At 49.9% G+C, this 18,871-nt stretch overlaps 1 protein-coding gene across 1 annotated transcript in view; it reads left to right on the top strand.

Moving 5' to 3' along the window:
* TRIP4 (thyroid hormone receptor interactor 4) overlaps positions 1-18,871 on the top strand; it is a 191,179-nt gene extending 172,308 nt beyond the window's left edge. Inside the window, exons 12-13 of the mRNA XM_073652833.1 lie at positions 12,928-13,030; positions 18,687-18,871. Coding sequence (XP_073508934.1) covers positions 12,928-13,030; positions 18,687-18,745 — 162 coding nt within the window. The 3' untranslated portion in view covers positions 18,746-18,871. The remainder of the gene's footprint in view (positions 1-12,927; positions 13,031-18,686) is intronic.

Raw genomic sequence — 18,871 nt, 5'->3', positions numbered from 1 at the left:
GTTGGAGTTGAGTTGGGCTGGGGTTGGAGTTGGGTTGGGGCTGGGGCTGGAGTTGGGTTGGGGCTGGGGCTGGAGTTGGGCTGGGGCTGGGGCTGGAGTTGGGTTGGGGCTGGGGCTGGAGTTGGGCTGGGGCTGGGGCTGGAGTTGGGCTGGGGCTGGAGTTGGGCTGGGGCTGGAGTTGGGCTGGGGTTGGAGTTGGGTTGGAGTGGGGCTGGGGTTGGAGTTGGGTTGGAGTGGGGTTGGAGTTGAGTGGGGTTGGAGTTGAGTTGGGCTGGGGTTGGAGTTGGGCTGGGGTTGGAGTTGAGTTGGGCTGGGGTTGGAGTTGGGCTGGGGTTGGAGTGGGGCTGGGGTTGGAGTTGGGCTGGGGTTGGAGTTGGGCTGGGGTTGGAGTTGGGCTGGGGTTGGAGTTGGGCTGGGGTTGGAGTTGGGCTGGGGTTGGAGTTGGGCTGGGGTTGGAGTTGGGCTGGGGTTGGAGTTGGGCTGGGGTTGGAGTTGGGCTGGGGTTGGAGTTGGGCTGGGGTTGGAGTTGGGCTGGGGTTGGAGTTGGGCTGGGGTTGGAGTTGGGCTGGGGTTGGAGTGGGGCTGGGGTTGGAGTTGGGTTGGAGTTGGGTTGGAGTTGGGTTGGAGTGGGGTTGGAGTTGAGTTGGGCTGGGGTTGGAGTTGGGCTGGGGTTGGAGTTGAGTTGGGCTGGGGTTGGAGTTGGGCTGGGGTTGGAGTGGGGCTGGGGTTGGAGTTGGGCTGGGGTTGGAGTTGGGCTGGGGTTGGAGTTGGGCTGGGGTTGGAGTTGGGCTGGGGTTGGAGTTGGGCTGGGGTTGGAGTTGGGCTGGGGTTGGAGTTGGGCTGGGGTTGGAGTTGGGCTGGGGTTGGAGTTGGGCTGGGGTTGGAGTTGGGCTGGGGTTGGAGTTGGGCTGGGGTTGGAGTTGGGTTGGAGTGGGGCTGGGGTTGGAGTTGGGCTGGGGTTGGAGTTGGGCTGGGGTTGGAGTTGGGCTGGGGCTGGAGTTGGGCTGGGGTTGGAGTTGGGTTGGAGTGGGGCTGGGGTTGGAGTTGGGTTGGAGTGGGGTTGGAGTTGAGTGGGGTTGGAGTTGAGTTGGGCTGGGGTTGGAGTTGGGCTGGGGTTGGAGTTGAGTTGGGCTGGGGTTGGAGTTGGGCTGGGGTTGGAGTGGGGCTGGGGTTGGAGTTGGGCTGGGGTTGGAGTTGGGCTGGGGTTGGAGTTGGGCTGGGGTTGGAGTTGGGCTGGGGTTGGAGTTGGGCTGGGGTTGGAGTTGGGCTGGGGTTGGAGTTGGGCTGGGGTTGGAGTTGGGCTGGGGTTGGAGTTGGGCTGGGGTTGGAGTTGGGCTGGGGTTGGAGTTGGGCTGGGGTTGGAGTTGGGCTGGGGTTGGAGTTGGGTTGGAGTTGGGCTGGGGTTGGAGTTGGGCTGGGGTTGGAGTTGGGCTGGGGTTGGAGTTGGGCTGGGGCTGGAGTTGGGCTGGGGTTGGAGTTGGGTTGGAGTGGGGCTGGGGTTGGAGTTGGGTTGGAGTGGGGTTGGAGTTGAGTGGGGTTGGAGTTGAGTTGGGCTGGGGTTGGAGTTGGGCTGGGGTTGGAGTTGAGTTGGGCTGGGGTTGGAGTTGGGCTGGGGTTGGAGTTGAGTTGGGCTGGGGTTGGAGTTGGGCTGGGGTTGGAGTTGGGCTGGGGCTGGAGTTGGGCTGGGGTTGGAGTTGGGTTGGAGTGGGGCTGGGGTTGGAGTTGGGTTGGAGTGGGGTTGGAGTTGAGTGGGGTTGGAGTTGAGTTGGGCTGGGGTTGGAGTTGGGCTGGGGTTGGAGTTGAGTTGGGCTGGGGTTGGAGTTGGGCTGGGGTTGGAGTTGAGTTGGGCTGGGGTTGGAGTTGAGTTGGGCTGGGGTTGGAGTTGGGCTGGGGTTGGAGTGGGGCTGGGGTTGGAGTGGGGCTGGGGTTGGAGTTGGGCTGGGGTTGGAGTTGGGCTGGGGTTGGAGTTGGGCTGGGGTTGGAGTTGGGCTGGGGTTGGAGTTGAGTTGGGCTGGGGTTGGAGTTGAGTTGGGCTGGGGTTGGAGTTGAGTTGGGCTGGGGTTGGAGTTGGGTTGGAGTGGGGCTGGGGTTGGAGTTGGGTTGGAGTGGGGTTGGAGTTGAGTGGGGTTGGAGTTGAGTTGGGCTGGGGTTGGAGTTGGGCTGGGGTTGGAGTTGAGTTGGGCTGGGGTTGGAGTTGGGCTGGGGTTGGAGTGGGGCTGGGGTTGGAGTTGGGCTGGGGTTGGAGTTGGGCTGGGGTTGGAGTTGGGCTGGGGTTGGAGTTGGGCTGGGGTTGGAGTTGGGCTGGGGTTGGAGTTGGGCTGGGGTTGGAGTTGGGCTGGGGTTGGAGTTGGGCTGGGGTTGGAGTTGGGCTGGGGTTGGAGTTGGGCTGGGGTTGGAGTTGGGCTGGGGTTGGAGTTGGGCTGGGGTTGGAGTTGGGCTGGGGTTGGAGTTGGGCTGGGGTTGGAGTTGGGCTGGGGTTGGAGTTGAGTTGGGCTGGGGTTGGAGTTGGGCTGGGGTTGGAGTTGAGTTGGGCTGGGGTTGGAGTTGGGTTGGAGTTGGGCTGGGGTTGGAGTTGGGCTGGGGTTGGAGTTGAGTTGGGCTGGGGTTGGAGTTGGGTTGGAGTGGGGCTGGGGTTGGAGTTGAGTTGGGCTGGGGTTGGAGTTGAGTTGGGCTGGGGTTGGAGTTGAGTTGGGCTGGGGTTGGAGTTGAGTTGGGCTGGGGTTGGAGTTGAGTTGGGCTGGGGTTGGAGTTGAGTTGGGCTGGGGTTGGAGTTGAGTTGGGCTGGGGTTGGAGTTGAGTTGGGCTGGGGTTGGAGTTGAGTTGGGCTGGGGTTGGAGTTGAGTTGGGCTGGGGTTGGAGTTGAGTTGGGCTGGGGTTGGAGTTGAGTTGGGCTGGGGTTGGAGTTGAGTTGGGCTGGGGTTGGAGTTGAGTTGGGCTGGGGTTGGAGTTGAGTTGGGCTGGGGTTGGAGTTGAGTTGGGCTGGGGTTGGAGTTGAGTTGGGCTGGGGTTGGAGTTGGGCTGGGGTTGGAGTTGAGTTGGGCTGGGGTTGGAGTTGGGCTGGGGTTGGAGTTGAGTTGGGCTGGGGTTGGAGTTGAGTTGGGCTGGGGTTGGAGTTGAGTTGGGCTGGGGTTGGAGTTGAGTTGGGCTGGGGTTGGAGTTGAGTTGGGCTGGGGTTGGAGTTGAGTTGGGCTGGGGTTGGAGTTGAGTTGGGCTGGGGTTGGAGTTGAGTTGGGCTGGGGTTGGAGTTGAGTTGGGCTGGGGTTGGAGTTGAGTTGGGCTGGGGTTGGAGTTGAGTTGGGCTGGGGTTGGAGTTGAGTTGGGCTGGGGTTGGAGTTGAGTTGGGCTGGGGTTGGAGTTGAGTTGGGCTGGGGTTGGAGTTGAGTTGGGCTGGGGTTGGAGTTGAGTTGGGCTGGGGTTGGAGTTGAGTTGGGCTGGGGTTGGAGTTGAGTTGGGCTGGGGTTGGAGTTGAGTTGGGCTGGGGTTGGAGTTGAGTTGGGCTGGGGTTGGAGTTGAGTTGGGCTGGGGTTGGAGTTGAGTTGGGCTGGGGTTGGAGTTGAGTTGGGCTGGGGTTGGAGTTGAGTTGGGCTGGGGTTGGAGTTGAGTTGGGCTGGGGTTGGAGTTGAGTTGGGCTGGGGTTGGAGTTGAGTTGGGCTGGGGTTGGAGTTGAGTTGGGCTGGGGTTGGAGTTGAGTTGGGCTGGGGTTGGAGTTGAGTTGGGCTGGGGTTGGAGTTGAGTTGGGCTGGGGTTGGAGTTGAGTTGGGCTGGGGTTGGAGTTGAGTTGGGCTGGGGTTGGAGTTGAGTTGGGCTGGGGTTGGAGTTGAGTTGGGCTGGGGTTGGAGTTGAGTTGGGCTGGGGTTGGAGTTGAGTTGGGCTGGGGTTGGAGTTGAGTTGGGCTGGGGTTGGAGTTGAGTTGGGCTGGGGTTGGAGTTGAGTTGGGCTGGGGTTGGAGTTGAGTTGGGCTGGGGTTGGAGTTGAGTTGGGCTGGGGTTGGAGTTGAGTTGGGCTGGGGTTGGAGTTGAGTTGGGCTGGGGTTGGAGTTGAGTTGGGCTGGGGTTGGAGTTGAGTTGGGCTGGGGTTGGAGTTGAGTTGGGCTGGGGTTGGAGTTGAGTTGGGCTGGGGTTGGAGTTGAGTTGGGCTGGGGTTGGAGTTGAGTTGGGCTGGGGTTGGAGTTGAGTTGGGCTGGGGTTGGAGTTGAGTTGGGCTGGGGTTGGAGTTGAGTTGGGCTGGGGTTGGAGTTGAGTTGGGCTGGGGTTGGAGTTGAGTTGGGCTGGGGTTGGAGTTGAGTTGGGCTGGGGTTGGAGTTGAGTTGGGCTGGGGTTGGAGTTGAGTTGGGCTGGGGTTGGAGTTGAGTTGGGCTGGGGTTGGAGTTGAGTTGGGCTGGGGTTGGAGTTGGGCTGGGGTTGGAGTTGAGTTGGGCTGGGGTTGGAGTTGGGCTGGGGTTGGAGTTGAGTTGGGCTGGGGTTGGAGTTGAGTTGGGCTGGGGTTGGAGTTGAGTTGGGCTGGGGTTGGAGTTGAGTTGGGCTGGGGTTGGAGTTGAGTTGGGCTGGGGTTGGAGTTGAGTTGGGCTGGGGTTGGAGTTGAGTTGGGCTGGGGTTGGAGTTGAGTTGGGCTGGGGTTGGAGTTGAGTTGGGCTGGGGTTGGAGTTGAGTTGGGCTGGGGTTGGAGTTGAGTTGGGCTGGGGTTGGAGTTGAGTTGGGCTGGGGTTGGAGTTGAGTTGGGCTGGGGTTGGAGTTGAGTTGGGCTGGGGTTGGAGTTGAGTTGGGCTGGGGTTGGAGTTGAGTTGGGCTGGGGTTGGAGTTGAGTTGGGCTGGGGTTGGAGTTGAGTTGGGCTGGGGTTGGAGTTGAGTTGGGCTGGGGTTGGAGTTGAGTTGGGCTGGGGTTGGAGTTGAGTTGGGCTGGGGTTGGAGTTGAGTTGGGCTGGGGTTGGAGTTGAGTTGGGCTGGGGTTGGAGTTGAGTTGGGCTGGGGTTGGAGTTGAGTTGGGCTGGGGTTGGAGTTGAGTTGGGCTGGGGTTGGAGTTGAGTTGGGCTGGGGTTGGAGTTGAGTTGGGCTGGGGTTGGAGTTGAGTTGGGCTGGGGTTGGAGTTGAGTTGGGCTGGGGTTGGAGTTGAGTTGGGCTGGGGTTGGAGTTGAGTTGGGCTGGGGTTGGAGTTGAGTTGGGCTGGGGTTGGAGTTGAGTTGGGCTGGGGTTGGAGTTGAGTTGGGCTGGGGTTGGAGTTGAGTTGGGCTGGGGTTGGAGTTGAGTTGGGCTGGGGTTGGAGTTGAGTTGGGCTGGGGTTGGAGTTGAGTTGGGCTGGGGTTGGAGTTGAGTTGGGCTGGGGTTGGAGTTGAGTTGGGCTGGGGTTGGAGTTGAGTTGGGCTGGGGTTGGAGTTGAGTTGGGCTGGGGTTGGAGTTGAGTTGGGCTGGGGTTGGAGTTGAGTTGGGCTGGGGTTGGAGTTGAGTTGGGCTGGGGCTGGAGTTGGGCTGGGGCTGGGGCTGGAGTTGGGCTGGGGCTGGGGTTGGAGTTGAGTTGGGCTGGGGCTGGAGTTGGGCTGGGGTTGGAGTTGAGTTGGGCTGGGGTTGGAGTTGGGCTGGGGTTGGAGTTGAGTTGGGCTGGGGTTGGAGTTGAGTTGGGCTGGGGTTGGAGTTGAGTTGGGCTGGGGTTGGAGTTGAGTTGGGCTGGGGTTGGAGTTGAGTTGGGCTGGGGTTGGAGTTGAGTTGGGCTGGGGTTGGAGTTGAGTTGGGCTGGGGTTGGAGTTGAGTTGGGCTGGGGTTGGAGTTGAGTTGGGCTGGGGTTGGAGTTGAGTTGGGCTGGGGTTGGAGTTGAGTTGGGCTGGGGTTGGAGTTGAGTTGGGCTGGGGTTGGAGTTGAGTTGGGCTGGGGTTGGAGTTGAGTTGGGCTGGGGTTGGAGTTGAGTTGGGCTGGGGTTGGAGTTGAGTTGGGCTGGGGTTGGAGTTGAGTTGGGCTGGGGTTGGAGTTGAGTTGGGCTGGGGTTGGAGTTGAGTTGGGCTGGGGTTGGAGTTGAGTTGGGCTGGGGTTGGAGTTGAGTTGGGCTGGGGTTGGAGTTGAGTTGGGCTGGGGTTGGAGTTGAGTTGGGCTGGGGTTGGAGTTGAGTTGGGCTGGGGTTGGAGTTGAGTTGGGCTGGGGTTGGAGTTGAGTTGGGCTGGGGTTGGAGTTGAGTTGGGCTGGGGTTGGAGTTGAGTTGGGCTGGGGTTGGAGTTGAGTTGGGCTGGGGTTGGAGTTGAGTTGGGCTGGGGTTGGAGTTGAGTTGGGCTGGGGTTGGAGTTGAGTTGGGCTGGGGTTGGAGTTGAGTTGGGCTGGGGTTGGAGTTGAGTTGGGCTGGGGTTGGAGTTGGGCTGGGGCTGGGGTTGGAGTTGAGTTGGGCTGGGGCTGGAGTTGGGCTGGGGCTGGAGTTGGGCTGGGGCTGGGGTTGGAGTTGAGTTGGGCTGGGGCTGGAGTTGAGTTGAGTTGGGCTGGGGCTGGAGTTGAGTTGAGTTGGGCTGGGGCTGGAGTTGAGTTGAGTTGGGCTGGGGCTGGAGTTGAGTTGAGTTGGGCTGGGGCTGGAGTTGAGTTGAGTTGGGCTGGGGCTGGAGTTGAGTTGAGTTGGGCTGGGGCTGGAGTTGAGTTGAGTTGGGCTGGGGCTGGAGTTGAGTTGAGTTGGGCTGGGGCTGGAGTTGAGTTGAGTTGGGCTGGGGCTGGAGTTGAGTTGAGTTGGGCTGGGGCTGGAGTTGAGTTGAGTTGGGCTGGGGCTGGAGTTGAGTTGAGTTGGGCTGGGGCTGGAGTTGAGTTGAGTTGGGCTGGGGCTGGAGTTGAGTTGAGTTGGGCTGGGGCTGGAGTTGAGTTGAGTTGGGCTGGGGCTGGAGTTGAGTTGAGTTGGGCTGGGGCTGGAGTTGAGTTGAGTTGGGCTGGGGCTGGAGTTGAGTTGAGTTGGGCTGGGGCTGGAGTTGAGTTGAGTTGGGCTGGGGCTGGAGTTGAGTTGAGTTGGGCTGGGGCTGGAGTTGAGTTGAGTTGGGCTGGGGCTGGAGTTGAGTTGAGTTGGGCTGGGGCTGGAGTTGAGTTGAGTTGGGCTGGGGCTGGAGTTGAGTTGAGTTGGGCTGGGGCTGGAGTTGAGTTGAGTTGGGCTGGGGCTGGAGTTGAGTTGAGTTGGGCTGGGGCTGGAGTTGAGTTGAGTTGAGTTGGGCTGGGGCTGGAGTTGAGTTGAGTTGGGCTGGGGCTGGAGTTGAGTTGAGTTGGGCTGGGGCTGGAGTTGAGTTGAGTTGAGTTGGGCTGGGGCTGGAGTTGAGTTGAGTTGAGTTGGGCTGGGGCTGGAGTTGAGTTGAGTTGGGCTGGGGCTGGAGTTGAGTTGAGTTGGGCTGGGGCTGGAGTTGAGTTGAGTTGAGTTGGGCTGGGGCTGGAGTTGAGTTGAGTTGAGTTGGGCTGGGGCTGGAGTTGAGTTGAGTTGGGCTGGGGCTGGAGTTGAGTTGAGTTGGGCTGGGGCTGGAGTTGAGTTGAGTTGGGCTGGGGCTGGAGTTGAGTTGAGTTGGGCTGGGGCTGGAGTTGAGTTGAGTTGGGCTGGGGCTGGAGTTGAGTTGAGTTGAGTTGGGCTGGGGCTGGAGTTGAGTTGAGTTGAGTTGGGCTGGGGCTGGAGTTGAGTTGAGTTGGGCTGGGGCTGGAGTTGAGTTGAGTTGGGCTGGGGCTGGAGTTGAGTTGAGTTGGGCTGGGGCTGGAGTTGAGTTGAGTTGAGTTGGGCTGGGGCTGGAGTTGAGTTGAGTTGGGCTGGGGCTGGAGTTGAGTTGGGCTGGGGTTGGAGTTGAGTTGGGCTGGGGTTGGAGTTGAGTTGAGTTGGGCTGGGGCTGGAGTTGAGTTGAGTTGGGCTGGGGCTGGAGTTGAGTTGAGTTGGGCTGGGGCTGGAGTTGAGTTGAGTTGGGCTGGGGCTGGAGTTGAGTTGAGTTGGGCTGGGGCTGGAGTTGAGTTGAGTTGGGCTGGGGCTGGAGTTGAGTTGAGTTGGGCTGGGGCTGGAGTTGAGTTGAGTTGGGCTGGGGCTGGAGTTGAGTTGAGTTGGGCTGGGGCTGGAGTTGAGTTGAGTTGGGCTGGGGCTGGAGTTGAGTTGAGTTGGGCTGGGGCTGGAGTTGAGTTGAGTTGGGCTGGGGCTGGAGTTGAGTTGAGTTGGGCTGGGGCTGGAGTTGAGTTGAGTTGGGCTGGGGCTGGAGTTGAGTTGAGTTGGGCTGGGGCTGGAGTTGAGTTGAGTTGGGCTGGGGCTGGAGTTGAGTTGAGTTGGGCTGGGGCTGGAGTTGAGTTGAGTTGGGCTGGGGCTGGAGTTGAGTTGAGTTGGGCTGGGGCTGGAGTTGAGTTGAGTTGGGCTGGGGCTGGAGTTGAGTTGAGTTGGGCTGGGGCTGGAGTTGAGTTGAGTTGGGCTGGGGCTGGAGTTGAGTTGAGTTGGGCTGGGGCTGGAGTTGAGTTGAGTTGGGCTGGGGCTGGAGTTGAGTTGAGTTGGGCTGGGGCTGGAGTTGAGTTGAGTTGGGCTGGGGCTGGAGTTGAGTTGAGTTGGGCTGGGGCTGGAGTTGAGTTGAGTTGGGCTGGGGCTGGAGTTGAGTTGAGTTGGGCTGGGGCTGGAGTTGAGTTGAGTTGGGCTGGGGCTGGAGTTGAGTTGAGTTGGGCTGGGGCTGGAGTTGAGTTGAGTTGGGCTGGGGCTGGAGTTGAGTTGAGTTGGGCTGGGGCTGGAGTTGAGTTGAGTTGGGCTGGGGCTGGAGTTGAGTTGAGTTGGGCTGGGGCTGGAGTTGAGTTGAGTTGGGCTGGGGCTGGAGTTGAGTTGAGTTGGGCTGGGGCTGGAGTTGAGTTGAGTTGGGCTGGGGCTGGAGTTGAGTTGAGTTGAGTTGGGCTGGGGCTGGAGTTGAGTTGAGTTGGGCTGGGGCTGGAGTTGAGTTGAGTTGGGCTGGGGCTGGAGTTGAGTTGAGTTGGGCTGGGGCTGGAGTTGAGTTGAGTTGAGTTGGGCTGGGGCTGGAGTTGAGTTGAGTTGGGCTGGGGCTGGAGTTGAGTTGAGTTGGGCTGGGGCTGGGGTTGGGCTGGAGTTGGGTTTTTTTTCAAAAGTAAATAAAAAAATAAAAAATATGGCAACTAGTGTTGAGCTCAAGTGCTCGCTACTTGAGTTTGCTTCGGGTGCTCGGGTATGCATTTAGTATCGCGCCATATGCTTCGCGGCCAAAAAAACTTCGCGGGGATTGCCTGCCATGCATGAGCGATCACCGCATGTTTTTTTTGGGTGTCTAATAACCGTGAAACATGCGGGCGGGGACTGGAGCATGTCACTCGAGCACCCACGATACATGGTGCATACCTGAGTACCCAATGCAAACTCAAGTAGCGAGCACTTGTGCTCAAGACTAATGACAACTTATTCAATATGATGACCTAATGTTATCAATGCTGTGTCGTACCTGTTGGTTCAAAATGTTCACTATACCCCTTGATAAAATCCTTGAGGGGTGTAGTTTCCAAAATGAGGTCACTTGTGTGGGGTTTCCACTATTTAGGCACATCAGGGGCTCTCCAAACGCGACATGGCGTCCGCTCTCGATTCCAGCCAATTTTGCGTTCAAAAAGTCACAGTGCTCCTTCCCATCTGAACCCTGACGGGCGCCCAAACACTGTATTTTCTCCACATATGGGGTATAGGTGTACTCAGGAGAAATTGCACAAGTTTTTGGGGTCCATTTTCTCCTCTTACCCTTGTGAAAATAAACAAATTGGGGCTAAAACATCATTTTTATGGAAAAGTTGTTTTTTTTTTTGTTTTTTTTACTTCCGCAGCTCCATGTTATAAACTTCTGTGAAGCACCTGGGGGTTCAAGGTGCTCACCACACATATAGATAAGTTCCCTGAGGAGTATAGTTTCCAAAATGGTGTCACTTGTGGGGGGTTTCCACTGTTTAGGCACATCAGGGGCACATTTGCTAATTATTCAAGCAAATTTTACAATCAAAGTCAAATGGCGCTCCTTTCCTTCCGAACCCTGCCATGCGCCCAAGAAGTGGTTCTTCCCCCCCACATATGGGGTATCTGCTTACTCAGGAGAAATTGCACAACAATCTGCATGATGCAATTTCTCCTGTTACCCTTATGAAAATGCAAAAGTGGGGGCTGAAAAACATTTTTGTGGGAAAAATGTGAAAATTTTATTTTTACGGCTCTATGTTATAAACTTCTGTGAAGCACCTGAGGGTTCAAGGTGCTCACCACACATCTAGATAAGTTCCCTGAGGGGTCTAGTTTCCAAAATGGTGTCACTTATGGGGGGAGGGGGTTTTCCACTGTTTAAGCACATCAGGGGGTCTCCAAACGCAACATGGCGTCCGCTAATTACTCAAGCAAATTTTACAATCAAAGTCAAATGGCGCTCCTTCCCTCCCGAACCCTGCCGTGAGCCCAAACAGTGGTTTTCCCCCACATATGGGGTATCTACGTGCCCAGGGGAAATTGCACAACAAATTTTGGGGTCCATTTTTTCCTGTTACCCCTGCGAAAATAAAAAAAAAAATTAGGTCTAAAGTAACATTTTTGTGAAAAAAGTTAAATGTTAATTTTTTTTTCTTCCACATTCCAAAAATTCCTGTGACGCACCTGAAGGGTTAATAAAGTTCTTGAATGTGGTTTTGAGCACCTTGAGTGGTGCAGTGTTTAAAATGGTGTCACTTTTGGGTATTTTCTGTCATAAGGACCCCTCGAAGTGACTTTCAAATGTGATGTGGCCCCTAAAAAAAAAAGTGGTTTTGTAAACTTTGGAAAAAAGAGAAATCGCTGGTCAACTTTATAGCTCTTCAATAAATTTAAGAAAAAATAAATTTGGTTCAAAAATTGTGCAGATGTAAAGTAGACATGTGGGAAATGTTATTTATTAACTATTTTGTGATCCATCTCTGATTTAAGGGGATAAAAATTAAAATTTTGAAAATTGCTAAATTTTCGCCAAATTTCCGTTTTTTTTTTTTTCACAAATAAACGCAAGTGATATCTAAGAAATTTTACCACAATCATGAAGTACAATATGTCACGAAAAAACAATCTCAGAATCAGGGGGATCCGTTGAAGCGTTCCAGAGTAATTACCTCATAAAGTGACAGTGGTCAGAATTGTAAAAATTGGCCCGGTCATTAACGTGGAAACCACCTTAGGTTGTAAAGGGGTTAATCACTTTGGTCTGAGGACACTCAACGTCCATTATTGCCAGTAGTGGGATTGTTATTTGTATTGATTGGACATAGCATTTGTTCTGAGTCTTGATCTCACTATATCTGCAGGCACAAGAATTGATTGACTAGATATGGCTTTTTGTGTCCTCTCGGTTGAGTATTTGTGTTAGTCCGTATTTTAAAATCATCTAATAAAGTATAGTTTTTTATATATTTATTTATTTGAGGGTTCATGTTAACCACATGCAACCTCTTAAAACAGCTGATCAACGGTGGTACTAAGTCATCCCGCCACAATCGGATGTTGCTTCTACTGAGGATGGGTCATTAGCATTATGATCTCAAAAAACCTCATCTGCAAAATGACATAACTGTACTTCCAGATTGCAAAGCACTTTACTGCAATAGGGCCTACAATTACATCTGAAGGATGGCACAAGCGTGGTGCCATCTGCAACAGGAGCTGACTGGAATACACAGGTCGGATCCTGCGCATGTACTGGGACTAGATATAGCCCGGATCCCAGCACTGGCATCCTCAAAAAGGAAGTGCAGTTAGTTTAGTTAGGGAACAATAATGAATTTTTAATTCAAGTATATTAGAAATTTTAGTTTTTATTATGGCGCTAAATAGAGTTTCAGAATCAAAATGACTGGACTTCGGAGCAGACATTCTTTTTTTTTTTTTTTTTTTTTTTTTTTTTTTTTTTGGTACTATGCATGAACAAAATAACATTAAACAAGGGATCGAAAAGTTCTGTGTTCTCAAAAATACTACCAGTAAAAAGTACAGCTTGTCCCACAAAAAACCAAGCCCTCATAGAGCTTTAAATAAGTTATGGGTAACAGAATATGGCGACCCAAAAAATAGTTGTGGTTTTTTTAGAAAACAAAACTGTGTTTTTTTTTTCTATTGTGCAAAAGTAGCAAAACAAAAAAACATCTAGAAGTTTAGTCTTGCTGCGGTTGTATCGACGCCCAGAATAAAAATAACAAGTTAATTACATCTAGCAATGAATGGTCTTTAAAAAAAATCAAACATAGAATTTTATTTTTTTTTTTGACTCCCAAAGGGTGTAATAAAAAAGTGCTTGAAAAGTTGTATTTACAATAAAATGGCACCAACAAAAATCTACAGCCTGTTGTGCAAAAAAATAAGCCGTCATACAGTTCTGCTGCTGGAAAATTGTGAATCTTAGAATATGGTGGAAAAAAACACTGCACTTCTGGAAAGAGGTGGTGCACAAGTAGGATACCAAATCCGTCATCAATATTGTAAATGAAACAAGTGCCAAGTCTTTTTAGAATACTTAGAATGTGGTGAACTAAAATCTAATTTTTTTCTTTTTTAATCATATTTCTACAATAAATACTTTGTGGAAAAGAAAAAAAAAAAAAATCAAAGCATTTTGTATTGTCAGTCATACTGACCCAAAGAATGAAATGAACACTTTATTTTTGTAGCATGTCAAATACCGTTAACTTTAAAGTGCAAAAAAAAAAAAAAAAAAATGCAGAATTCCTATTTTTATACTTAAACTTTTATAACGCTTTATCTGTATCCCAAAATTATGCCACTGGTACATACAACTCATCCTGAGAAGAAAAGGTTTCATTTGGCTTTGTCACTGAAAAAATTAAGTTATTGCCTTTTGAAAAGTGGAAAAAAAATTAAGGTTTTGTCAAAAATGCTAAAACTTTCTTTTTAGGTGTGTGACTGCTGCACTAAACATTTATTTTGTGTTCTATGTCAATATTGTTTTTTTTTTCTTTTTCCCCACAGTATAACTCTCTCAGCCAGGAATCTGCTTCTCCATTTGTTTTTATTTGTACAAACCCTCAAGAACTACTCATAAAGTTCCCCATTAAAGGACAGCACAAGATCTGTAAGTGCTCCAATGTATAGACCAGCCTGGTGCTTTATGGTTGTGCTCCGTGCAGGGCCGGAGGGGTATTGCCGAACTTTTCATATATCCCTTAGGCTAGATTCACACCTCAGTTGGTGACAGTCCAAGCGCGGACTGTGATATATGGAGCATCCGCCGGTCTCCTGATCCGAACTTTGCAGCCTCATATATGCATATGAGGAGTTTGGGTCAGCAGACCCACGGCTGCACCGAACATCAGTCCGTGCTCGGACTGTGACAAACTGATGTGTGAATATAGCCTTTGTGATTCTGCTGACTGATGGCTTTCTCAGTATGCACGGATCAGCTGTCTTTCCATAGCCTTATAAATATAGTGGCTATTGTACATAGCACTTATCATAGATGTAGAACAAAATCAGGTAATTGGAAACAAAATGACCAATTGATGATTGAATGAAAGAAGAACTCCCACTAATTTTATTTATTTTTTTTTTAATGCTGTGTATGTGTGTATATGCATGTAGTCAGTGTGTTAATATACTCGCCTGCCGCCGCTTTCTCCGGTGTCAAGCACCCTTCTTTGCTTCTCACTGATGTCACCGCTATTCGGACTAGCCAGCTTCTTCTATGCGCTATGCATGAGCTAGAAGTCTATTATACAATTAGAACTTCGTTCTGACGTTACATAGGCTTTCATTGTAAAGGACACTTCTGGGTCACTCAGAGCGGTGACATCAGTGATAGCAGAGAATGGCGCTGGATACTGGAGAGCACAGCGGTAGGTGAGTATATTAACACACTCCACATCATTACATGCATAAAAAAGATAGTGGGAGTGATTCTTTAATACACACCATTAAATGCTACATTGCAGACAAAATTAGGAAGCAATCAGGTATATGAAAAGACCACCTATAAGTCAGATTAAAATTAGCGAAAAAGTGGTGATTGAATAAAATGTAACTTTTAATAATTTATCTAAAAATACCAATGAATGCAAAAAAGGAAATTTAATCCTGTATACAAAGTGCAAAGCAGAAAGAAAAGGCCTACGGGCCCCACAAAAAATGCCCTAGTGTAACGGGGATAACCATAACCTGGTCTATCTGTATGACGGTGAAGTCCCTTCGGTCCCTTGTGATCCTGGTATCACAATTTGATAAACCTATGATCAGGCATGTGATGCATAGCAAAAAATTTCCATCAGGGACAAAACTCCTGTTGACAAAAGTACAAACACATATGATCAAGCATATACACTTTATCAAAACCCTATCCAACATACAGGGCTAGAGGAGTCAAACCCCCACTTATTAGACATGGATCATATAATAACCAATTTATAAGACACAGTGAAAAACTGGAGCGATCTCCCAATATGTCGTAGTGGGGTTTGCACTCATTTGACATAATGTCGTGCTGCTCTAACCTGGCATCCACATGTCCAAAATAGGCCTATTCTTTCTGCTTTGCACTTTGTTTGTATACAGGATTAATTTCCTTTTTGTGTTTTTATTGGTATTTTTAGATAATCTATTAAAAGTTCTATTTTATTCATCACCACTTTTTCGCTTACAGTGCAGACAAAACAGGATAATGCTCCACAACACTTTCCAAAACTTCTTACCTTTATTTCCCACAGTTGCTGAATTTTTCATTAGTAGGTCACCAGTTTTGGAGTCTCATTGACTGTATTCATTGCAGTTCTGCCAGTGATATATATCTGATATTTATATTATGACTCATTCACATGCCTCAAGAAATTCAGCACCTAATGACTGTGCTGCAGGTTTTATAATGTTCACAAAGATTCTATTGTGACAAAAAGGCATGGAGTAGCTTCATTGAACTTAAGTGAAGCTAAGACGTGATTATGTTCACAACAGAAATCTGAGTTTCAGCCTTCAATTTATTGTGTACGAGGGCATTTTGACTCTCCCCCAATTGCTTGACAATTTTGTTCTCCAGGAGACTAGATGCAGCCATACTTTTTCTGTTCTGCTCATTATAAGAATATGAATACTTGGCTAAGCTGTGCTTTTGCGAGAGATGGTCAGCCAATCAGTCATTCAGCTGAAAACTATCACATGTATATGACTAGCTGTATAATGATTTAAATAACTGTGTGCCATCCATGACTTGAGTATTCCAGATATCTTCTACTGAGAGCTGCTATTTTTAGCCTAGGAAGGTGCCATTAGGCAAACCTTTTCCCTGGCTACAATATTAACAGCTCACAGCTGTTTCGTTAGCCGCTACGTCCCCATGAACCGCAACAAGCAGCGCTTTGGACGGAGCGTATATTTGCTGCGTCCAAAACGCTATGTTATAATGCTGCACTTTTGTTGTCGGTACATGTGAATCCACCGCATATAATGACACTTCAATAGGTCAAAATCTGCAGCGGAGACTAGCGTGTCCGCTACAGAAATTGACATGCTGCGGGTGAGTTTGGGTGTGTGCCCACGATCAGGAGCTGCTGCAGGTTTGACGCTGAGTGTTTATACAGCGTCAAACCTGCAGCGTCCAGATATTACAGCACTGTGGATGGGATCTATAGAGGATGGGATCTATGCTTGCTTCAGAGGCTGCGAATCACCCGAGGACACTGACATCTTTCGCGTTTTTCAGGACCGCAGCATGTCAAATTCTCTTGCGGAGTCGATAGTCTCCTTAACAGAAATTTGACCACTAGAATGTTTTGCATGCGGTTAACACTCATGGTTCAGTGAACACATGTAGATTTACCTGCGTTCAATAGAATGCAATGGTTTGGATGCAGCAAAAATATGCATCCAAAGCGCTGCTTAGTCTGAATCATGGGCACAGAGCCTAAAATGTGTAAGTAAAACAAAAAAAAAAAAAAAAAAAAAAAAACGTGGGCTCCCGTGTCACTTTCATAACCAGCAAAGGGAGGGAAAGCCGACCACTGGGAGCTGATATTAGTAGCCAGGGAAGGGGCCATTAGCCAAAAATGTTCCCTGGATATTATCAGCTCACAGCTGTTTGCTTAGCCTTTACTGGCTAGATTATAGGGCCCAGAAAAAAATTTGACGTACGGTTCCCCCTATAAAATCTAACCAGAAAAGGCTAAACAGCTGCGGGCTGATATTAATAGCCAGGGAAGGTTCCATGGATCCTGGCCCTCTCCACAGCTAATATCACCTCTCAGTAGTCCCAGAATAGGCGCATCCATAAGATTAGCCTTAGCCTCCGCTCTTCCCACTACGGAGCGGAGGTTGGATGATGGGATTAGCAGTCTTAAATATTATACTTGCGGATTTGCTGCAGTTCAAATAAAGTCAATGGGTGGGAAACGCTGCAGAAGTGCTACATAGAAAGGACATGCTGCGTTTTTAAACGCAATGACAATCCTGAGCGGAAATTTCCGCATCATGTGCACCGCACATCAGGATTACCATTGCATTAGCTGGCAGACCGATTGCTAAGCGTTTTTGATGCATTTCCATGCGGAAAAACTGCCTCGAAAAACTCATCAAAAACGCTACGTATGTGCTTAACCTGAATCCTCCTCATAATCTCAAATCTCTTGTTTTGAGCATTTTTAAGTTTTTAATAAAGTCATGAAGCACGTTATTAATTGCTACATGTGTACAAGATCAGAACCGTTGTCAATACGAGTGCGGCTTCAGAACCACAGTCAGTACATGAATGCAGCACCAGAACCACCATCAATACATGAATGCAGCGCTAGAAACACTGTTAGTACATAAATGTAGCCCGAGAACCACCATCAGTACATGTATACAGCAAGAATCTTAGTAAAGCAAACAATTGTAATGTTAGGTCAGCCCCATATGCAATTGTACCATTCCCAGTATGTCCTTAACAATAGTAAGGAGATACTGGGAGGAGTTACCAGCAATGACCAGCCTGTAGACCATACAGGAACCACAGTACTAATGAGATGTACTCTGTATCCCAAATAAATATTTACATCCAGGTACCTTATACATGACATCTTTTCTAAAGGAAGTCATTCCCATCCTTTTGTCTCCAAGTAGTACAGACACCATGATGAGATATCACGCCCAGAGCTAGTCTCTCCAGACTTCCCTTTTCTTCAGCAGCACTTCCTGACACTGTTCCCTTGCTGCCCTCCTGAATATATAATTGGCCCTCACTGTGCTCCCTGCACAAAATATCCCCCCAACACTGCCCCTATCTGTAATATCCCCCCAACACTGCCCCTATCTGTAATATCCCCCCCAACACTGCCCCTATCTGTAATATCCCCCCCAACACTGCCCCATCTGTAATATCCCCCCCCAACACTGCCCCTATCTGTAATATCCCCCCCAACACTGCCCCATCTGTAATATCCCCCCCCAACACTGCCCCTATCTGTAATATCCCCCCCAACACTGCCCCATCTGTAATATCCCCCCCCAACACTGCCCCTATCTGTAATATCCCCCCCCAACACTGCCCCTATCTGTAATAGTCCCCCGTTATGTGCCCTCATAGTAACACAACCCCCCAACACTGCCCCATCTGTAATATCCCCCCCCAACACTGCCCCTATCTGTAATATCCCCCCCCAACACTGCCCCTATCTGTAATATCCCCCCCCCCAACACTGCCCCTATCTGTAATATCCCCCCCCCAACACTGCCCCTATCTGTAATATCCCCCCCCCCAACACTGCCCCTATCTGTAATAGTCCCCCGTTATGTGCCCTCATAGTAACACAACCCCCCATCTAAAATAATAGTACATTTCATCTCCATCTCTTCTATGGAGCGCTTACTGGTATGTCCACTTCCTCTGCAGCAGCGTGATGAGGTCAGCAGCATGTTGACCTCATCATGCTGCTGCACGTTGGGGTGGGGGCTGACTGGAGCTCCTCTGCCCCAATGCCACAGTGTTCAAATGTATTTGCATCTGGAAGAAAATGCAAAAGATAAATACAGAGTGTATGTGCAGTTATTTAAGCTGTATCGCGCAACACATTGCAACATAGGAAATCATTACATTCAATGGTGTCATGTTGTGACTTGCAACATGCTGCAACTGGAACAAATGTTGCAAATGTTTCCAAATGTGTTGGATTTTCTGTCAATGGTTATAAGTCACACATGATATACTTGCCATAGACTTCAATGGAAGTCACAAGCGACATGCAACTTGCTCTTGTGCAACTGTTTTATTTACAGCAAATAGACAAGTTGCAGAGGTGTTTTGTCACGAGACTTTTCAGAGAATTGCTGTCGTGCGACACGTCACCGTGTAGCCTCAGCGCTGTGATACTTTAAACTACTAGATTCAGTTTGCCTAGATTTTGTTCTGAATGTTGCATTAAGATATAAAGAAAGAAATGACCTAAGACCTGAAACACTTCCTTGAATATTGCTGTAAAAGTAGATTTGATTATGATCAAAACTCCCTATTCGAGCGATCATCTTTATTTCCTTTAGCTACTAAACACAGCGCAGCTTTCACTTTACTATAGCATTTTAAGACCTGAAGGGTGAACTTCTGATTGGTTGCCAAAAACAACAAATATTTTTTTTTTTTTTTACAGTTTTGATAAATGAGGCCCATTGTAGTAGTTTTCAGATATCTTGGATATGTATTTATCAAAAGCATTGTCATATTTTTTTTGCATTTTGTTTTTAATTCTAAATTTATTATTTTTTTTTTCCATTCCCAGGGAAACTGGATTCTAAAATACACCAAGGTGCCAAGAAAGGATTAATGCTCAAGAAATAGAGTACTTGACAAGCTGCAGAGAGTGGCACTGGATTGTACAGATGAAAGATTTAAAATGGATATGCTTTTCTAGATTGCAATTTCTAAATAAAGTTATATTTTTGGAATGCATTACCAAATCCAAAA

Source organism: Phyllobates terribilis, unplaced genomic scaffold (assembly GCF_046119375.1).
Source record: "Phyllobates terribilis strain yellow unplaced genomic scaffold, ASM4611937v1 Scaffold_11__3_contigs__length_659146591, whole genome shotgun sequence".
NCBI lineage: Eukaryota > Metazoa > Chordata > Amphibia > Anura > Dendrobatidae > Phyllobates > Phyllobates terribilis.
This window is presented reverse-complemented; position numbering and strand designations above follow the sequence as displayed.